The sequence below is a fragment of the Colletotrichum lupini genome, chromosome 7, assembly GCF_023278565.1.
Source record: "Colletotrichum lupini chromosome 7, complete sequence".
Lineage (NCBI taxonomy): Eukaryota > Fungi > Ascomycota > Sordariomycetes > Glomerellales > Glomerellaceae > Colletotrichum > Colletotrichum lupini.
The window spans coordinates 614,595-636,580 of record NC_064680.1 but is presented as its reverse complement, the minus strand read 5'-3'; the positions used below and the strand labels follow the sequence as shown (position 1 = coordinate 636,580).

Genomic DNA, 21,986 nt, shown 5'->3' with positions numbered 1-21,986 from the left:
AAATATAATTACGTATATATACCTATTTATAATTTAATTCTTTTTTTTTTTTTTTTTTAGTATTAACTATTTACGTATATATACTAATAATTTCGTATAGGATACTCCCTTTTCTAATAATTGCGTACGCTATATAATACTTATAATAAACGCTTAATATAGCGTTCCGGCCCGTATTAAGGGTATATAGCTCCTAACGGTCCCCGTATACTAACCTACGCAGTACCCTAACGACCTTACGTCTTATAAAATAACCTCTTACCTCTTTATTAATACGTATACCTCTATATAATAGCTTTCTTATTATACGGATTCTTATATTATTTATAGGCTTTTTATCTTCCTTTTTAAAGACTTTTTATTAAATTTATAACCTTAGTATTATATAAGTTAGTATATACTACCCTATATTATTTAATATTATTATATTAACCTATATAATCTAGCCCTAGCGTTAGATTAAGCTTAACCTTAAGATTACTAAGAATAGCTATTATATACCCCCGGATATTATTATAACTCGTACTTAGGTTACCGATACTATTTAGATAACTATATATAGCGACGCTAAGATTAGTACCGAGTCGTGCGCCCGTTATAAAGCTAGTAAAGGCATTTTTATTAATTACGTTACTTTTATAAGTAAGGGCTACTCTAGTTATAACTATATATTTACTATATATAAGTATACGCTCGTTATACTTCCTGTTATTACTTATACGTTATTTTATATTACTTTATATTTATTTATAGTTTACTAATAGTTCGTATTAGTTTATAATATATTTATTAAAGTCGTTAAGCGCAGTCGTAATTATAAGGGCCGTAGTAAAGTCCGTATTGGCGCTCTACTTAAGTCTTTAGGTACTATCCCTATTATATACCTTTATATAATAATAGAAGCTTTTAAATAAGTAGCTAAGTAAGCTAAAGATAACGAAGAGGGTATATATAATAATATATAGGATTATAAAGAGCGTTACTAACTTATATAGACTCCGAGTAAGGAGTAATTAATTTAATATTCTTATATAGTATAGTATAAGAGTTTATATAGGTATATATTAGGATATAGTACGGTTAGGCTTAATACCCGGGTAATAAGGCCCCTACGGAGTTATAAAGCACTTATTAATTATAAACTAGAGTATACGCGCTTAGTTTAGCCTATAAGAGGCCGTAACTAACTATATAAAGGCTCCCCCTAAAGTTTAACGTTTTTAATAAAATTATAGAACTTTTATTTATTATATATTGTTATTATATGCTTTTCTATCCTTTTTAGCGTTATAGATCCCTATAAGCGTTTATATCTCTATATATATATTTATAAGACCTTATAAGTAAAAAGATACCCCTATATATCGCTATAATTATATATAAATATTTACCCCTTATTTAAAATTTCTTTTTTAGTTTTTTACTTTATATATTACTACTTTTTTAAAATAGTACGACTGCGTATTGATTTTTTATTATATTAAACGATAATTATTATAAAGTTAGAGAGTAATTAGACCTATAATATAATTATTGTATATATATTTTTATAGTTTCTAATATTAGAATTATAAAGCGAACTTTTGAACGTTAACTTATAAAATAGGACTTATAACGAGAAGAGCGTACGGTCTTTTTTAAAGATCTATTAATTCGTATTTAAGAATTATTTTTTTAATAATACTTAAATAATAAAGATATCTTTTTTTAACTCTAGTCTAAAGGATTTATAATTACGGCTATAGGATTATTAATACTTCGTTAATAGAATTAGCTTTAGTAATAATAAATACTAAAATAGCTCGTAATTATATAATAATAATTAGAAGAGTTCTTTTTTAGTATATTAGAGGTTACTCGCCGTATTTTGTTTGTTTGTTTGTTTGTTTGTACTATTTTACGCCGTGATGTCCTCAAGTGAGGCGAAAGGCGACTACATCGCGTTAAAATTACAAGACCGTATGCCGTGCCCCGTAGAGCCTATATAATACCCTCCTGCAAGATAATATAATATATACTCTAAGATTGACCCTTCTACCTAAGCATGGCCCCCTGTAACATCTTGTGACCCAGGGTGGACACACCCGGCAAGGTTCGAGCATTGCGCCAGTGATGCAATAGACTATTAAAGGGTACGGTAGAGAGTATTTTTATATATAGGTTCACTAATAAGCTTATATTATTAGCTAAGATAAACTATACTTTATATATTACAAAACCCTTTTATAATAAGTTTAAGATTAGTTAAGTAAGATAAGGTACCGTTATAAAGGGTTTACGACTCTTAGACTAAATTATATTTAGTCTTTAGATATATATAATAAGCTTTTATTATTTAGATTTAAGATTTATATTAGTATTAATGCTTATTCGCGGTTTATTATATAGTTTTATATAGGGGTTTTTACCTATACGTCCTAGAATATACTTATATAATATCTTATCATTATTTAATAACGGGGATTTATATTATTACGAGTTCGTTTAGACCGAGGGAAAGAAACCGTTCTTATATTTAGTATTTATTACTACTTTTTATAATACTATTTAATAATAAAAAGTCTAATTATATTCCGTAATTACTAGATCTTTGGTAAAAGTATTTATAACATTAAGATTAAGAGTTAATAAAATCGTCTTTATTAAAGTAAATTAGTATATTAGCGGGTAAGTAATATATATCTTAGTATATATAAGTATACTTACGTTTATAAGAATATTTCTAATTACTTAAGTTCTAAGGGCTATTTTATATAGATATACTCTCTAACTAGATTATACTTTTATTTACGTATATATTACTAATTCGTTCTGATTTTATTAACTTCGTATAAATTTAAAACTCTTATCGAATTCGTTATTAAAAAGGTCGCCCTTATGTTATTTCTAGTTAGCTATAGTAACTATATTATTAACCTATATTACGAACCGTATAAGACTTTATATAGCTAATTAACTAAGACTAAGTTTAATAACTATTAAATGTTATTTAGAATAGTAATAATTTAGACGCATATCTTCTTTAAGCTACTTTATAGATTTGTACTTTAATTATTAAGGGCTCCCTAACTATATTAACTAAAAGTACGAAGTTTAGTAAGGCTAATTATCCTTATTTTAAAGCGTATTAATATTTTCGTATTTATTTAAAGTAGTATATACGTAATAAGCTCTAACTAAAAGTTACTTTACTTAATAAACTATAGGGCAGTATTATATAGGTTAAGTAGAGATTAGAAAACTCTAGAATTAATCTTAGAGTATTAAATAGCTTCGTAATTACGAGCAATACTAAGAACGAAAAGGAATTATAAATATAATTATAATTTACTTTAAACTATTTATTAACAAGAATACTCGTTTTTATCTTTATAGTATACTAGGTTATTTACTATCGTAAACTTTATCTTTTTATTAAACTACTATAATCTCGTCTTTTTTATCGTTTTTATCCTTTTTAACCTTTTTCTTAGCCTTTACCTCTTTCTTAACGATTTTCTTTTTTTACTTAATTAATAATTCCTCTTTGATTTTTATTATTAATTTAATACTAATACTTGTTAAAAGCCGTGTTTTTGGAATATTTTTATACGTCGTTTTGCTTAAAGTTTTAGTTATAATTAGCTTTATACGACCTTTTTTTTTCTTTACTAGCTAAGGTTTAATAACTAGTGACTTAATTCTAGTTTAAAAAATAATAGAAAGTTAGTAATTGTTTTTTTTATATAAGATCGTAGTTTTAAAGAGGAATCTTTTTAAATTTATAACTTCGTACGCTACTTTACGGTACTCTAAGATATCGTAAGGATTCTTTATATTAATTAGAAATACTATCTACTCTATTAAAAGAATTTGCTAGTTTATTATAAAATATAAAATAATAGATCGTATTATATTTTAATATAAAGTAAACGTTAAGAAGCGATTAAACTAAACTTTTTTAATAAACTTCTTAATAACTTAGATATTAATATAAGTCGTTACTTAGAAACCGTTGAGTTTATTTTTAAAAAAGGATGCGTTATATAATATAATAAAGATATTAATTATTAGCGATTACTTTAGCTCCTTTTTTATTTATTAAATACTTCGTTCCCGCTCTTTTAAACTTATAAAAAGAGATTTTATTAATATTAAGGCTTATACGTTTATACGTTCTTATTATATAAAAAGGGCAGAGCTTATATAACTATTATTATTAATCGGTCGTTTCGGAATAGTTTTATAAGGAGGTATTATAAGGTCGATTAGTTCGGTAATATTTTATATAGAGACTAGAAGTTATTATAAATCTATATTATAATATTTATAAGCGAGCTATTAGTTTAATAACTTAAGTAAAGAGTAATTTTTACTTATAAAAAGGTAAAAAGTAGTAATTACTTTTATAATAAAGTTATAAAAAGAAGAAAAACTTTTACGTCGGGGTATAATATTACGCAATTTTATATACTACCGTACGGTTTAATATATTATAAAATTAAAATATCTCTTAAGCTCTAAATCTCTATAACCCCTATTTATAGGTTACTATACTAGTCTAGACCCTATCCTGGGTAGTGGGGTGACTATAAAATACGATTTCTGCTTTGATATATAAAAAAAGTGTTTTGGCGGAGTGCCTCTTGCAGTCTGCCGTAACTGGGGTGGCTCAAAGACCTGGGACCATCCTGTAGCAAAATCCTCCGCCGCATTGGCATCTCATGTCAAGGGGTTCATGCGCTGCCATCTGACAAGTTGAACGCACAGAAATGGCGTTCGTGCTGGCGCAAGGGAGCGGCCCGAAGAACTCATGCACAAAGGCAAAAGGGGCCTGGTAAGCGGGCAAACTTTTGCAAAAGCCTTACTGGGGGCAGCAGCCAGGCAAGTAAGACTAGAAGGGATTCCATTCCCATTTGATGTTTCCTCCACTTTCTCGTGTCCGAGGCTCCGTCGTCTTTGAACATTCCCCCCATTCTTTGCGCCCGGCTAACCCGGCCACGCCGTCGTCTCGCACCGGAAGCCAGATGACGAGGTTTTGCAGCGCCTCCCGTGCCACCTAGGCACCTTAGAGAGCCGAGCTAGACCACCTTGGCGAACTGCCGGCAGCCCACCACGCGGCCAGTTGCAGCCATTGATACCGTAGCAAAGGCTCTGCAGGGTGAGATTGACGGGCCATTTCAAAAAACCCTCCAACGGCTTCAACGCTCTTTGATCACGTTGGTTCCGTTGAGACTTCACTCGTGACTCGCGAACATGGCCGGTGGTGTGCAGCGCAGGGTGCCAAAGAGGAGAATGCCCTTCCTCGACCGAAGAGAAAACCACCGGACCACACGGCATGGTCCCATTCCCTGTGGAGTCGAGAAACGGGGCCCTTCGGTCACTTCGCCCTCAATGCAACGGCACCAAGTAGCCCAGCCCGTTGCTTACAGTGCTTAGCGAAGATGGTGCCTGGCATTGACCCTTTAAATTTGGGTTGGATGTGGTGGATCGCGGCTAGCTGTGCCCGAGGGATGCGTTCATCGCCCTATCGGTCTACGGGTTGGTTGCTGACGATTGAGAATTGCCTTGGTCTACGTCGGACTATTTGAAGTGGCTGATACACGCACACTACTGCTTAATCTCTTGAGAGGGCTTTCGCGATGGTGTCGTCTCGTCTACCCAGCCCTCGGCCCTCAAGATGAGGTTTTCAATCGCCAGCATCATCGCCCTAATTACCCCGCTGACGCTCGCTGCCGACTCCCTTGAGTACAAGGCAACACCAGCGGGACAGGTTATTAAAGATGGTGTCAAGCTGAGAATACTTCCTGTGGGTGATTCTATCACTGTGGGATATCTGAGCAGCGATGGAAATGGCTACAGGCTCAAACTTGATGAGGACCTTTCTGGTATGTTAACTCACCGCGCATGAGAAGCTCAATCATGAACTCCACCACAATCAGACGAACTGGAAAGGCCCCATATCTGACAACCATCACAGCCAACGAAGTTGTTTACGCCGGTACAGTCTACGGTGGAAACATGAGCGATGGATACTATGTTAGTCAACAGAATAGGTCCTATTTCCACATTCCCAATTCTGACAAGTTGCAGGCTGCTTGGTCTGGGAAAACGATCAAGTACATCGCCGACAACGTAGGCCCATCCCTGGTACAAAGACCCAACATAATTCTCCTCCACGCCGGCACCAACGACATGAACCCAAACCCGGCAGTCTCCACCGAAGGTAACGACCCGGCGGCGGCCGCCGAGCGACTGGGCACCCTCATCGACCAGATGATCACCGCGTGCCCCGACGCCACCATCCTCGTCGCCCAAATCGTCGACACATGCAGTGCCGAACAGGAAGCCGCGACGGTCGCGTACCAGAAACTCATCCCGGGCATTGTCGAGCAGCGCAGAAACGCCAGCCATCACGTCCTGGCTGTGGACTTTGCGGCTTTGGGGACCGGCATTCTGAGAGACGATTGCATTCATCCGACGGATGAGGGTTACCGTACGATGGGTGACTACTGGTACGACTTTATTGCGCAGATTCCCAAGGACTGGGTCACTCAGCCGATAGGCGATGACCCTGATCGATCGAAGGATGAGGCCGCGCGCGCGAGCAAGAGTGTGTCAACCAACGGCGCCGTGGGCTTGTCTTCCCAAGGCTGGGTAATGGTTCTAATGATGCAGTTAATTATAACCGTCAGTATAACGTGTCGATGAAATAAAGTAATTTGATAGTCATGAATAAGCGATTTAGTTAGACCAAGCTGTATAATAAAGCCAAGTTCACATCCTGTGAGACTGCAGCGTAAAGAAAATTTTCTAGTCCCTAGCTCAGGCTGTTTTATTAGACGGAGCTGTGAGATTCGAGGCCAATGGACTCGAAAGTACATAATATATGATATTTAGATGAGGTACCCTTAGATTCAGCCAACGACGTACTTGTGTCACAAGAATTTCAAGCAAAGCAAGTGCGAAGCGAAGCATTCGAGAATTAGCTCTTTTGGCGCTATGCAGTATCGTGCATCTGTTTACATAGGTGCAGTAACTACCAGACTCATAATTGAATCAAACAGAGTCACCAAACAAAGAAAAGTTGTCGATTTGGTTCATCTCACTATTTTCGCACCGGCGCCTTCATCGTGGTCATAACCTTGAAGTCTGTCGCCTAGATCCTGCCGGATTTTTATGCACCCAACCCGCGTAAAGACTGATGTAAGCCAGGATATATCATACACCGCGCCCAATGGGAAGTAAAATAATCAAGCTCCATACCTAAGGTAGGATTAATCGCTCTCGAGATCACTACCGATAGACCCGATCGTCCAGTTGCTTTCTCACCCTTCCTCATCTCCGCGACTGCCTTTAGCTTCAACCAATCTTAGGTGCGTATCTTTACGATTGGCTGGTGGGCCAGTCCAGCCAGGCATAGACCGTCATCATGGAAAGCTTGACCCCGCGACTGCACGTCTGTAAATGGAAGTTCTGATGGCCTGTCATCCTTGCGGGCTTGACTAAGAGTGGATGAACTATCGTGATGAATGCGGGGTTTCTCACCGTGCCCTGACTGATGGTGGTGTACATGCTTCGCAGGAGGAACCGTAGACCCCTCACTTAGACAACTTCATGACGTTCGGCCATCTTGACTCTGCTGAAGATTATAAAACGAGGGGAAACCCGCGTGTTTTGTGAAGCAGATAATGCCTAAGCCTTCTGATTGAAAGAATCGCAATTCAACTCAACTTGTGATCAAGAGAAATCATCCATTCAATATAAACCACTGCGAGATGTCGAACAGACAAGATCACGGGCTTAAGGAACACGGTCTGTCGGACGACGCCGTTGAAGCCGGCCATGACTTCATACACGACGCAGAGGTAGAGGAAGAGAGAGTAGGCCTCCAGTTCGGATTGGCAGCAATGCCCTTTGGCTGAATGATCTTTAGAGACACAGTGGAGACCAGAACACAATGCCATCCATGGCTTCGCAACAGAAGAAAGGAGTGAGCCTCGAGGGGATGCAGCAGAGTGATCCATTAGGAGAGGACAAGGCTGGAAAAAAGATGTGATCGCAACTGTTTATTGATGATGACATAGTCCTAACGGCAGGAACTTCTGCGCGCGGCGTTTGCAAACAATTAAATTGTACTTAGGGTCTTGGAGAATGAAAACTGATTCAAGAATCAAGTGCTCAGTGATACAAGTTCGAACCCTTGCATCTTGATGGAGAAGCCTGTACTGATGTTCCAAGGATATGTCCAACATTAGCCATGTGATCTACTCCACGCGTACGACGCAACCGATCTTAGGAAGTTGAGCCTGAGAAATGAACTTTCCTGGATGTGCAATATATCACTTGCCTCGGTTTATTGTTGGAGTTCCCCAAGGATGGACTGTTGCACTTTGACGCTGATACTGTAGCCAAGCTGACTACTGGGGTGGCCAAGACATATTCCACAATCGGCCCAGCCCCGTTGCGCCATGGCTCAGGTCGACTTCGGACATTTATCATCAATCAGCCGTAAACACCGCCGGCCCGGACCGGAGCTACCCCAACAGACCACTGCCAACTGGATCTCGAACAGGCCCGGCGGTGTCAACCTCACATCACCCTTACCAAGCACCCGTCAACCTCACAGCATCCGAGACACGACGATATGACGACTCCCGCGCAACACTTCGTTGTCCTCGGTGCCGGCGTCATCGGTCTCACTACCGCACTGACCCTCAGAGCCGAATTTCCATCCGTGAAGATCACGATCCTAGCAGAGTACTTCCCCGGCGACTACAACATCGACTACTGCTCGCCGTGGGCCGGAGGTAATTGGTGCTCCTCGGCCAACGATAATGGTCTTCTCGAATCTTTCGATCGTGTCGCATTTGAGCGATTTAGGAAAATTGCAAAGAGCGCACCAGAAGCGGGAATTAAAAGTTCGCCGCTCCGAATGATCTTCGACCAAAAGATCGAGGATGCAGGCATTCTTAGTGTGGAAACTGGCAAGCTGTGGTACGATGACTTGGTTGGGGGCACTGTGCCACTTCGTACGGACGAATTGCCCGACAAAGCCGTGTTTGGACTTGATGTACCTAATACCTTTGTGATCAACACTCAAATCTACTTGCAATGGTAAGTTACACATTCTTTCACTCATATCTTGTGATACGCAGATAGCCTGACTAGGTATAATAGGCTTCTTGAGCAATGCAGACAGAGCAAAGTCATTCTGGTCCGTCAAAAGATTGGTCACATCAATGAGGCTCGCATCTCTTCAGATGTCACCACGGTCTTCAACTGTACAGGCTTAGGGTCCTACTTCCTTGGTGGAGTGGAAGACAAGTCCATGTATCCGACTCGAGGGCAAACCATCTTGGTCGAGCAGCCGATTGAGCCCCTCAAGAGGATGTACTTCCGTTCACCTCGAAGAGTAGACAACGACACCACCTACATCTTCCAGAGGCCTCTAGCAGGCGGCATTGTTCTAGGCGGATGTCGTCAAGACGGAAATTGGGACAAGGAGGTCGATCCCGAGTTGACAAAGACTATCCTCCAGCGTTGTTGCGCATTGGCCCCAGAGCTGGGCAAGCCCGGAGACTTGAAGATCATCAAGCACGGCGTCGGGCTGAGACCGAATCGTAAAGGCGGACCAAGAATCGAGGTCGAGAAGAGAGATGAGGGGCTGGTCGTACATAATTACGGAGCATCTGGGGCGGGATATCAGGCATCTTGGTGAGTTGAGACGAAGATACAGTGTGTGATGATGTCACTTTGCTAACGTGAACGTAGGGGAATGGCAGCACATGCGGTGAAACTTGCAAAATTGCAACTAACAAGTCAGACACCCTCGTCGAAGCTTTAGTTCAAGATGACATATTCTCAATCGTTACGAATATGGCGTCAACAAAATCTCCAATTCATACAACAGGATTTTATTATCATTCATGACATTAGGTACTAATTACTGCTATTTCCGGCATGAAGCCCAGGGCATTCAAACGCTGGGCCACTTGTAGTTCAACCATTTCTCGAGTGTACCGTTCCAAGAACCGCTTCCTAGCTGCACATGGACCCAAGCATCAACGAACTGCTTCCATACAATATCCCTCGGAACCGCATATCCAAGCTCCTCGAAGTTGAATGGTGCGTCAGGGTTGGCAATGCAAAGCTCGCCCTCGTGCAGCTTGACCTGCAACTCAACTTCAATCAGGTCGGAAATCATGGCATCAGCAGTGCCGTCTAGCACAGCCTGGTAAACCGCGTTGTTATCCTCCACCATGACAATTGTTGCAGACTTGAGATTCGCCCTGTCAAACGCCTCATTGGTTCCGCCAGGGTTGACGGCAACCTTGACGCCGGCCTGATCGAGCGATGCGAGGTCGGTGTACTTGGCTGCATCGGCACAACGGATGCAGGCTGTCTTGCCGACTCTCTGGATCGCTGTGGAGAAGAAGGCAGTTTTAGCTCTTGCAAGAGTCAGGCTGACGCCACCCATGGCAATGTCGAATTTACCGGCGGACAAGTCGCTCGTGATGTTTGCCCATTTTGTCGCGACGAGGCGGGGAGGCTTAGGCAGGCCAAGGGCGTTGGACAGGGACTGTGCGGCATCGATGTCGGCGCCGATGTAGGTTGTGTTGATTGCTGTAGTGTTCGGCAGGGTCGTTTGGTTCGTGATGAAGTACGTGAAAGGCTTGTAGTCCCCAGTTGTGCCGACTTTTATGTATCCGCGAGCAAGGATGTTGTCAAGGACAGACGTAACATTGGCATACGATAGAAGTGGTGTTGTTTCGCCAAGTTGAGCTTGAGCGTAGGCGCTCAACACGGAAGCGCCGAGAAGCGCTGATGCCCAAACGTTCATCATTGCGACTGAGGATCAAGCGGGCTGAAAGATTCAATACCGGGCGTGACTGAACATCAGACGCAACAGCGAATAGCCACAACTTTTATTGTCATCGTCCAGGGCCGATCCCGGGGCCCCGCAGGCTCATTTCGGAAATCGGAATAGACTCTTATCATCGGCTTTGAGTGTAAATTGCGATAGCGATAGCGAGTAATTTGCTATTGGTCAATTGGACCTCTCATGTCCCGCCAAGTCCCAGCTAGTCGAGCAGCTTGCGCAATTTGATTGCGTTTGAGTAAGGTAAAGACTTGTGTAATATTCTGCCGCGGCCTTTTAGTCTCCTTGCAGAGAACATTGTTCTGCTGCTAGGCGGGGTTGGCACCGTGGACCTAGGATTATCTTGAATGCATCAACGCGTCGGCATATGGCGGGCCCACCTGTCAACCAGGGCTCCCCACGTTGTCGGGTTTCCTCAATGTTACAAGTAGATTCCTTAGATGCGACCGCCTCTTGACAGGAAACCTGATAACCTCAGCTGCGTTCCGTGGATTCTTGTTTCCCACAATCAAAAAACAACATTCCGACAGAGTGAAGAATGGCAACACTTCAGCCTCAAGAGTTCCATCTCTTCCCTGAGCTCCCTCTAGAGCTTCGCCGAGCAATTTGGAATGAATGTCTACCTCACGTCCGCATTGTCGAGATAAATAAACCTTATAAGGGAGGGTACATTTACAATGGATTGATGTCGAAAAATGACGGATCTGAGGAGTGCACACATCAAATGACGTACAAGCTCAATTCTATCCCTCCAGTCATCGCGGCCGTCTGTCGTGAATCTAGACAAGTTGCGGGGTTCCCAGTCCCGCGAGATGAGAAATGGCAAGCAAAGACTGTCGCAAACAGAGAACTCGTTGACTTGTGGTTCGATCGTTCCCCGGGTAGAAATGTCATATTCCTTGATTGGGATTCAAGTTGTGGTCACTATTGGTCAGCTCGTCCTCCCATGGGGCCCTTCAAATATCTATCCCCCGTCGCGGACTACGCCCAAACGGTATGCGTCACAGGAGAAATTCTACATACACTCTTCCCACCTTTGAGCGACCAGGAGAATTTCCGCACTCTTTGGAGCGTCGAAACTCTCTTAGTTTGTCAGAAGATAGTTGCCATTCACGCTAAGATCAATGCTGCAACACAATCTGGACTCTGGGGGTTCAACGGTGAGGAGCGCATCGGTAAGATTGCACAAGCTCATTTGATTTTGTTTGCGAAGACTAATCCGGAACTGCAGTCTTAGTTCCTGTGGGAAATCGTAAACAGATAGAGGATTACGCGAACTTCGACAGTATCTTTGGCTCCAAAGAATATGGCGAGACCAAAGACTTCTTCCAGAGGCTTGATGGGGACCCGACGCAGGGGTTAATGCAGCAGGAGCTTCTTACCACCTGGAAAGCGAGGTTTTTGCTGGGACGCTGGCATGATCAACAAGCTGAACTCGGCTTGCAAGAAGTGGAAGACTGGAATGTGACGCCAGTCCCTGGGCTGTTCGGAGTAGTTGACAGCGGATTGGAGAATTGGAAGCTGAAGGAACAAAGCGAATGGGCAAAGATGACTCTTCCGTCAGTACCAAGAATCCAATGGGTGTACATGTTTCGGCTATGCGTGAACGATTGCTATGTCAAGAGATCAGACAATTTGAGATAGTACCTACGTAGTACAATCTTTCATATTCTACTAATTTCACGAACACTAGCAATAGGAACAGCTCTTGTGAGATGTGTACGTTTTGGCATAAATTTGAGAGATCTGCTACAGGAGGAGATACATTTCTCAACAAGTTTTAACTCGACACGAAGGTGCAAAGGCATGAAGCCAAATTCGAAGACATTGCTAGCAGGCATGGCCACCATGTAGCGTGTGTTTCTGCGCTTGCTAAAGTCATCTACTACGTTCTTCGACATCAATTACAGTGTCTCCTTAGGTAGATCTATAGTGTGACCTCACTCTCCAACCTCATCTTGTGGTCGCATGCTAACCAGTGTCAAGCTATGTACCCAGCGCCTCTGTGATCCATACATAGTCTACGTTAACAGGTATGTACTTCAGTGCTACGAAGACTGTTTGCGTCGTACTGGCCAGGTTTGTTAACAGCATAATTTAAAGTATGAATAGATGCCGCCATATTGGTTCATAACGCTGATGCGACTGATGGTACAAGAATTCTGCGTAGTATCTGTTGGTTGCAAACACCAGATCCCGCCCCCTGTCTATGGTCCCATGTCACACTTTCCACTCTCGTTGATTGGACAAGTCCTGGGGCTGTTGCTCTGTTGGTTCTTCGATGGACATGGAACCTGGCCATTACCTTCCAAAAACTGCTTAAATCATGCATTTCGGGTGCTTGAAGGATTTATCCTATTCGTTCAGGTAGGCAGACGGAGCCGCCGAGAGTATTGAGTGGATAGCTTTGAAGCAAACATCGGTAACAAAGCAAGGTGGAACATCTCACCCAAGTGGGGCAATACATCTAGGATTGATCACGCTTTACCCGCATCTCCTTTCTCTCGTTGCTCTTCGGATCGTTTACTCGACATTTCGTCGAACGCCCTCAGCTCAAGCATGTACGCATCAGCTAAAGAGGAGAGAATGCAGGCGACAGATCTCTCTGCCATGGTGGATGCCACTCCTGCGAATGAGATCGCGTCAACCACAGACATGAACAAAAACGTAAGTAGTTCGTTTTACTCCATGCAAAGACATCAAAGCTGGATTGAGTATCTACACTGAGCATGCGTAGGATCAAATTGATAGCTATAGCCGTACTGACGCAATGATACAGGTCAAAGACATTGCAGTCGATGAGGACCAAGACTCCCAAGCAAACAAAGAGGGGTAGATTCCACAACTGAACTTCAAGAAGTGCAGACATAAGCCCCCATCTTATACAGGCAACTGACTGTAGTAAACCTGATATCTACAGTACCCAGGCATCTTCCACAAAGTCTCTGAGCGAGAGCATCACGGAGTATCGTCGCATTCACGGTCGAACCTTTTCCCAAAAGACAGACTACTGGGGCCCCAATGATGAGACGCAAAATGAAGCATTGGACATTGCGTAAGTACAATCGATTACACAATTGGACGCCCATGAGACAACCGCGGCTAATTTCAGTGTCTTTGCTGTGGAGTCATTATTGGGAGACTTTGTTTTTCGATGACCGACTGTTCCTAGCACCCCTCAGTCGTAGCCCACAAGTGAGTTGATCAACCTGATGCGCACGACCAGTGGTATGGTTTTAAGAAGATGAATAGAAAGTTCTTGATGTCGGAACTGGCACGGGCATCTGGGCCATGTGAGTATCCCAGTCGGGGTTGAACAAATCATGCAGCAGACCTTGCTAATAACCCGCCGCATCTAGCGATTTTGCCGACGAATTCCCATCTGCTGAGGTCATTGGTGTAGATATTTCACCCATCCAGCCCCCGTGGGTTCCTCCGAACTGCAAGTTCTACTTTGATGACGTTGTTGAGCAGCCATGGACGTGGTCCAAGGACTTTGACCTCATCCACATTCGCCATCTCGAAGCAAGCATCGAGAACTGGCCGGCGCTGTATAAGCAAGCTTTCGACCATCTGGTTCCTGGAGGCTTTATTGAGGTCAAGGAATTCGATATCACAACACGATCTCAGTTTTTTGGTGATTGTATTCCCGAAGATCACATTTTTCATCAATGGGCCAAAGTCATGTTTGAGGCGACTGATAAGCTTGGTAAGACGCTGGCCCAAACCCAGAATCACAGCATTGCCAGAGCTCTTGACGCAATTGGCTACGTTGACATAGTGGAAAAGAGATTCTCTATTCCCATTGGTGCTTGGCCTAAGGATCCGAAGCTGAAGGAAGTTGGGCAGTGCAACTTGCTCTATAATGACCAGTCACTTGAGGGATTTGCTCTATTCTTGCTCAAGGAGGTCCTGGGATGGGCGTATCCCAGGATCGTCGTCTTTGTAGCTGAGATGCGTCAAGCTCTTAGAGACCCCAGTCTGCAGGCCTTCTTCCACCTGTAAGTCCTCATTGCGAGAATGACCCCCATATCTGGTTTGAATTAGAGAGAGCTAACACAAGCCTTAGTCATCTTGTCTACGCACGTAGACCTGATGAGGTGGAACAAATACAGACTGAACTAGAGGAAATGGATTGGACGAAGGTTGAGAATCTGGTTTCATTGCGAAAGACCTACGATGAAAGATCGTAAAGGGAGAAAGTCGACATTTTCGAAATAATACGAGGGCGAAGTGCGTAGTGGCTTGTAATTCTGTATCAATAAATAAATCAGCTAGAGGAATGGATGGACAGTGCAATTACGAAAGCATTCAGTTCTCCACCCTAGACACTGCAATCCAGAACCCTCGACAAATTACATACACACTCTTGGAGCAGTTTTGGATGCTGATACATAAAATTCACTCCAAGCGGCCAAGAGGACTTTACGGTAGTCTCCCGTCCAAATACTTTAATAGTCCAGTGATGTGTGGTACTCGCACCTAGCACCAGTCTGAAGAGATGAAATATGCGACACAGAAGTCATATACAAACCCTATCAACTTGTTCGCAAGACGAGAGTCGATATTGTTAACAAGGAGAAGCCTCTAAGTCCACACCTCACCTGCAATGCGACTTCAGTTGCAAAAGCTCACGATACCTTCACATACGACCATACCCATTGGAGAATTCGGGATCCCGTCCGCTCTCCCATAGACAAGCCGATGAGGGCCCGATCAGTAGTTGGGTCGGTGACGACCAGCGAATACCGGGTGTTGTATGTTTTTCGAGATCTTTTTGCTAAAATATAGATCGTGGTGGATCGGAATGGGTCTTGAGACGTTCCATCTCAGTACCCCCGCCTTGGCTGGCCCTCTATCAATCCTCATCAATTATACCACTCTACCTCAGTACGTCATATCTTCAGTGCAATTCTCCAGAGTTCACGTGATGAATAAGGATGAATGTCGCATTCATCTCTTCTCGACCACACACTACATTCACCGACCCCTGAGACCTATCGCGACAAGGTCCTCGAAGGCGGATAACGTGCTACCGGGATAAATGGATCTTAAAAAGCAGGTTGACAAAATTGTTTTTGATCCCTTTCTGCGTACATGCGTTGGCCTCTCTGAACGTTGCGTTGGCAAGAACATCGTCAATTGTCAAGTCAAGGTCTGGGTATAAGCCGTACAACTCAAAGCGCTGCATCTGTGAAGCAGCATCGAGCGAATGGCTCTGGCATCTCCATGACCCACAACTTAAGTCGCCGAAAGGACTTTTATCGCAAAATATGTGCCCGCGATGGCGATCATGAAACCGAGCTCACTGTCGTACGGTACATGGAAGAACTAAACAAAATCGTCATCGTCTCCTGTATACAGTCATCCTGTTTCTAGGAAAAAAGTTCGACTGGGCGGGAAGGTTATCCGAGTGCTCAATCTGTTCGAAGGATGTAGAATAGCCACACGAGATCTTCGGGCGGTTTCCTGACACAACCACACAGTACACAAAGAAAAACAACACGCGAGTGAAGGAGGTTGGCTTTTTTTTCTCGAAACAATTCACAGAGGAGCTCCCGTGAAGGATATCAACAAACTTCCCTCATGCTGAGCTCCATGGGTGTTCTTCAGACAAGAAACAAGTCTCTGTCTCACGCTCATTGGGGGGTGGCACTACCTTAAGAACAAATACGGATATGCGACGGATAATGTCATTTCTTATGATGTTGTTTTGGGTAACGGAACACAGGTCGTTGCCTCCAAGTAGTCGAATCCTGACCTATTCTGGGCGCTCAAAGGCGGCGGGCGCCTTGAACTTTGGCATCGTCACTAGGTTTCTTGTGCAAGCTTACAAGATCCCACAGATCAGCTCCACGATTCAGAGTTTCTCAGAAGACCAGATTGAGCAATTCATCGAGGCGTCATGTCACTTGGCATCGAACGATGATCCTTCCATCGGCGCTGGCGCAGTTATCACCATCTCTTACAACACGACGACCAAGTCAGCATCGGGCTCATGGCTATTAACAATTTCAAGAGCACAGTATTTTCACGGAACCATGCGTCCAGATGCTAAGCGCCTGTACGACATCTACTTGGCTTGGAAAGAGTCCGTCTCCAAGTTGTCGGACGTCGAGGGGCTCTACCCTACGTTTGTCATGAACATTATGCCTAAGAGCGCGCAATCTGTGGCTAAGCATAATGGAATCAGAAATATTTGGGGCTTGGATGATAAGGAGTTCTTTGTCGGTACGTTACCCCTTTTGCTTCACATGCTTTTCCACGCACCACATTTACACGGTCATATTTGAGCAAACCTCTACTGGCTGGGCTCATCCCGAAGATGATATCCTAGGTACGTTTCTGGAATGATCTCTCACGTCGCCCCTAACAGTCGATTCATCTTCTCTAACCATTTTGAACTCATTCAGTCTCAGGATGGGCAGCTAAGTTCGGGGACTACCATCGCTCTGTGAACCACCAGAGCGGTTTGGCCAGTGACTTCATCTATATGGGTGATGCATCCGAGACTCAGAATCCCCGGCTTGGAATTCCCTTCAAGAATGTCGAGAAACTTAGACAGATCCGAGCAAAGTATGGTCCTGAGGGTGTCTTTACCATTCTTAATTGGGATGGATACAAGCTGGGACACTGAGTGTTAAGCCACGGCATGAGGGATTGATGCTAGGTCTTGTAAAATAAGTTTCGTTCTTTGTACATTCTAGAATAAAAGGGTGTTGACGGTGCTTTCGCTTGTTATGTCGCGTGTTCGGTGTCACACGGTGAACTCTTCAGGCGTTATTCACGAGAACTTCTACCTCGTCATCTGATGTTGCAATAAAAGGAATTAGTACTAAAAGCAATCATTGTAGGCCACACCTAAGCCAAGGGAAAACCAGTCAGTCAAGATGACTAAGTTGGATGGGCTTCATATCATTCCATCCGGCCATGTTACCATCATCCACTGATCTGATAAACATGGAAATTTCGCTACCCCGTAGACGAATCAGAGATCACCTATATAAATTCTGAGCACCTAGCAAGGGAGTTGGTACCTGGGAAGAGTTCGAGATTGTTACTCTGGCATCCTAGGTGGATGATTCTCCAAACGTGGATTGCATTTGGGATCCCGTGCCTAAATGCAATAGCGTATGTGGTAGAGTGCCATAGAATATCAAGACATGAGGTCCACTTCTCTTATAATAAATGCCAAGCCGGGACTTTTGTCACGAGTTATGGCACGCAGCAATGGGCATACGGAGTGTAGTAAAAGTGGCTTAACTATCAAAGTAGAAATAGACAAAAGGAGAAGGTCTATATATACGATATCTAAGATAGACACGTGATTTAGCACGTAACGGGCACTTTATAAGGTACGATTACTATCCCTATTACGTAGCACACCCCCTAATTACTACCGCTAGGGAGCTATTATGCCTAAGATAGAATCTCTAAATGCTCTTATAAAGGCCTAATTTAGTCGAATGTAAATAAAGGAAAATTAAGCGTAAGGGATACGCGTCTTTTAAGCTACGTTTGTTATAAATATATCCCTTTATTTAAAGTAAATAGAATCCTAACTTAGAATAGCGCGTATTCTACTACTTTTAATATATAAATTACTAAGGGCGAGGCTACCTAGCCGCTTTATATATATTTAAATTCTCGCGGCGTTACTTAGCTATTATTTTTCTTTTTCTTTTTAACTTCTCGTAATTATTATAAGTGCCCCTATCTACTGCGCGCGCGCGCTTATACTATCGAATTGTTTACTAATTTTATTTTAAATATAAATATTTAATATATTTAGAAGTAATAGTAAGTTTTGCGCAATTTTTATAATACTTCTTATATACGTATTATATAGTTTACTAAGAGTTTAAATAGGTAATAATATTAATAAGCCCCTTTAGGTCGTTACTCCCCCCCGCGACCTCCTATTTACTTATTAAAGCCCGGCTACCGAGCTCTCCCTCTTTAGCTAAGAGGATATCGAGGCTACTAATTAAGACGCTAAGGACTTTATTAAGTTCGAGGCTCTCCTTAGCGGCTATAATAAGAGTAATAATAAGGTAAATAGTAATAATAAGAGCTCTAATAGGCTTTTACTTATCCCCTCCTCGGAGTTTAAAAATAAAAATAAGACTAGTTCAGATAATAAGCCCTTTAAAAAAGGTATATTATATACTTATTATCTTAGGAGTTTATATTTAATATTATTCTAAGGTTTAAAAAACGTAAGGCTAGCTTTTTTTAAAAGGGTAATAAGAAGTAAAAGAGAATACTAAGAGGCTAAGGTACCCCCCGCGGTAAGTATAGTTCTTTTTACTATTCTAGGCTTATTTAATATATACTTAGTCTTTAAAAAGCTTAAAAGAGAGGCTTTTAAAGAACGGGAGATCTAGTACTTACCCTATCTTAAGGTAGCCCTTTAGTATACCGATACTAAGGATAGTAGTCGTTATTTTATAAGAAATAGTAGCCGGTATACGTATTATTTTAACGGCCGTTTAGCTAAAGGGTATATTAATATACTAGTCGTTTTGCGGCTAATAGCCTAGGCCCTTACTAAGGCTATTATAAGTAGCGCTCTCTTTTTTATAAGTATATTATCCTTTTTTATTATTAAGAAGCGCACTTCTAACTATAGTTTTAATAAAATATTACTAAGCTCCGTAGTATCGTTTATTAAATATATAATAACTAGAGGATATACGAGAACTATATCGGCTTTTATATAGAGGACTTCCTTAACGCGCGCCCCCGGTCCTCTTTTATACTTATTATAGTTATTTATAATTAACTTTTTATTACGCCGCCCGCTTTTATACCCTAGGTCGTTAACCTAACGGTCGTTCTAGCTCCCGCACCCTTTACTACTCCCGCTACTCCTAGCTTTATAAACTTCGAGGTACGTAAGACGCGTTTTTTAGCGTATATACTAACCCTCCTCTTTAATAACGCTATACTCCTAACGATCGCGTACTTTATAAACTAAGAGTTTAAATAGTAAATATAAGCCTAGGTCTTATTTTTATATATATATACCCTACGGGGTAAGGTTATTTTATTTATTTTAGGCCTCTAGGCCGCACTCTAGGTTCTATTTATCGTCTACTTTTAGGTATTAAGTCTTTTTAAGCATAGCTTAAATTAATTATTTTTAACTATTTTAGCTATTTATAATAGCTTCTCGCGCATCGTAGAGGTTAAGAAGTATATAGAAATATTCGAACTTAGCTCGTAAAAGGTTTTTAATAAGTCTATTTACTAGCATATTTTTTGTTAATATATAAGTAATCTCGAAGCTACCTTTAGCGTGCTCTTATCTTAGCTATATATTCTATATATCGATATAGTAAAGTTAAGTAGCTATTCTTTTTCCTTCTCTTATAACGAGTTAAATCGTTTACTAATTATTATAGTTAACTAACTATACTTCTCCTAAGTTAAGGGCAATGTCCTTAAAAGGGCGCTTTAGAACTATAGTCTTTTTTATAGTTTCTTTAAAGTAAAGAAGCTTAGTTTCGGTAGTTAACGTTATAACTATTACTTAGCGTACTAATTTTTATTAAATTAGGCTATTAAAAAGGAATATTATATATCCTTAAGATAATTATCGTGTTACCTCGTTATTTATAAAGCTAGTATCTCTAGCTAAAAGTAATAATTACGCACTTAGTATACTACTATAATAGAGTATAAAATATCTCGTTATATAAAGATATTAGATATAGTAGTTAATTACTTTAATATAGGTTGCGCTTAGGTTAGTTAGGAACTGTAATAATTATGAGTAAGTAAAGGCGATATCTAATCTAATTATAATAGCTATATAAAACATACTCCCGACCTTCTCTTAGTAACTCTTTATTTCCTCCTTTATTATCTACCCCTCGTTTAATTTAAACTCTTCTTAAAAAAGAGGGGTAGCTAGATATAGTAAATTTATAAGGCCGAAGCGCTTAGTAACTCGCTCGATATATACGTCGTAGATAAGGTAAACCTTACGAGTAGTACGGTCTCGTAAAATCCGCACTCTAAGAAAGTAATTAATTAGTCTATTCTTTTTAAAGTTAATATATTTTTTTATACCGTCGACGATCCCCTAAGCCGCCTTTTAGTTATCTTAATAGTATAGAATAATAAAGTTATCGACGTAAAATACTAGTATTATTTTCCTATTTACGGTTTAGTAAATATAGATCTCCTCGTAGCTATATATTATATTTATACTACGGAGTATAGAGGTAAAAGTTTAGAACTAAAGAATTAGCGAGTCTTAGAGGCTATATAGAGCGCGTTAGAGTTTACTTACTTTATTAGTAACCTTATATTCCTCTAGGAGTTTAATAATTACTAGCTTCTCGCTCTTAAGAAGCACGTTAAGGAATGCGTTAATAGTATTATACTAGTCTGCCTTAAGGTTAAATTAGGTAGTTATTACTATTATAAGCCTAAAGGCCTTTACGGCGAGCGTTAAAGCGTACGTATTTTATAAGGGGTTAAGTAGTTATATATCCCCCCTTATATATATACGTACTTTTACCTCGCTAACCTCGTTATTAACGTCGTACTTATAAGTATATACTTATTTTAATAAAAGTAGGATCCCTAATTTAGGATTACGGTCGACCTCTTCTTATATACTAATATCCCTTAGCTTTTTTATTTCTACGTTTATAGTATCCCTAAGTAACTTCTATAGTTATAGTAGGAGATATTTAATATTACTAAACTTCTTTAGTAAGCTCTAGAAGTTAACTTTAATAAGTCGTGGTTTTTAAACTCCTCCGGAGCGCTCTAAGTAGGTCCTATAAACTGCTCCTTTTATTACTTAATAGAGTATTATATATTTTATACTACTTTCTTCTATAGCTTTTTATTAATTAGGTATAAAGGTAAAGAAAAAGCAGTCCTAGAGACGGTTATAATAATCGCCGTCTCTTATATTCGAATATAAGAGCGTTACGAAAATATTATTATTAAAGCGTTATAAAGGTCTGCGGGCCCGGTTTAAACGTCTAGGACCTAACGGAGCTTTACTTAGCACTCGATAAGGTAGTTTTTATAAGCTCTATTTTTATATAATAATAGAGGTTTATTATAAGGGTTCCTTACTAACGTCGACTTTAGTATTAAG

General features: G+C 41.0%; 6 protein-coding genes across 6 annotated transcripts; 5 read left to right on the top strand and 1 right to left on the bottom strand.

The window, feature by feature from the left end:
- Positions 1-5,659: 5,659 nt before the first annotated feature.
- Positions 5,660-6,690, top strand: CLUP02_13232 (GDSL-like Lipase/Acylhydrolase; the record flags this gene model as incomplete). The annotated part of the gene is made up of 2 exons (XM_049292175.1): positions 5,660-5,867; positions 5,960-6,690. 2 exons carry the CDS (start codon positions 5,660-5,662, stop codon positions 6,688-6,690), a joined length of 939 nt encoding a protein of 312 aa, XP_049149321.1.
- Positions 6,691-7,757: 1,067 nt separating this feature from the next.
- On the top strand, positions 7,758-9,826 carry CLUP02_13231 (FAD dependent oxidoreductase; the record flags this gene model as incomplete). The annotated part of the gene is made up of 8 exons (XM_049292174.1): positions 7,758-7,847; positions 7,916-8,034; positions 8,174-8,204; positions 8,238-8,311; positions 8,391-8,490; positions 8,555-9,096; positions 9,160-9,696; positions 9,754-9,826. The coding sequence occupies 8 exons, from the start codon at positions 7,758-7,760 to the stop codon at positions 9,824-9,826; spliced, it is 1,566 nt and encodes a 521-aa protein (XP_049149320.1).
- A 132-nt stretch (positions 9,827-9,958) lies between these two features.
- CLUP02_13230 (bacterial extracellular solute-binding protein, family 3) lies at positions 9,959-10,825 on the bottom strand (the record flags this gene model as incomplete). The annotated part of the gene is made up of 1 exon (XM_049292173.1): positions 9,959-10,825. One exon carries the CDS (start codon positions 10,823-10,825, stop codon positions 9,959-9,961), a length of 867 nt encoding a protein of 288 aa, XP_049149319.1.
- Positions 10,826-11,399: 574 nt separating this feature from the next.
- Positions 11,400-12,505, top strand: CLUP02_13229 (uncharacterized protein; the record flags this gene model as incomplete). Its single annotated transcript, XM_049292172.1, has 2 exons — positions 11,400-12,036; positions 12,093-12,505. The coding sequence occupies 2 exons, from the start codon at positions 11,400-11,402 to the stop codon at positions 12,503-12,505; spliced, it is 1,050 nt and encodes a 349-aa protein (XP_049149318.1).
- A 1,377-nt stretch (positions 12,506-13,882) lies between these two features.
- On the top strand, positions 13,883-15,054 carry CLUP02_13228 (UMTA; the record flags this gene model as incomplete). Its single annotated transcript, XM_049292171.1, has 5 exons — positions 13,883-13,916; positions 13,974-14,056; positions 14,114-14,154; positions 14,221-14,862; positions 14,931-15,054. The coding sequence occupies 5 exons, from the start codon at positions 13,883-13,885 to the stop codon at positions 15,052-15,054; spliced, it is 924 nt and encodes a 307-aa protein (XP_049149317.1).
- A 1,036-nt stretch (positions 15,055-16,090) lies between these two features.
- CLUP02_13227 (FAD binding domain-containing protein) lies at positions 16,091-17,498 on the top strand (the record flags this gene model as incomplete). The annotated part of the gene is made up of 3 exons (XM_049292170.1): positions 16,091-16,232; positions 16,475-17,092; positions 17,275-17,498. 3 exons carry the CDS (start codon positions 16,091-16,093, stop codon positions 17,496-17,498), a joined length of 984 nt encoding a protein of 327 aa, XP_049149316.1.
- Positions 17,499-21,986: the final 4,488 nt, after the last annotated feature.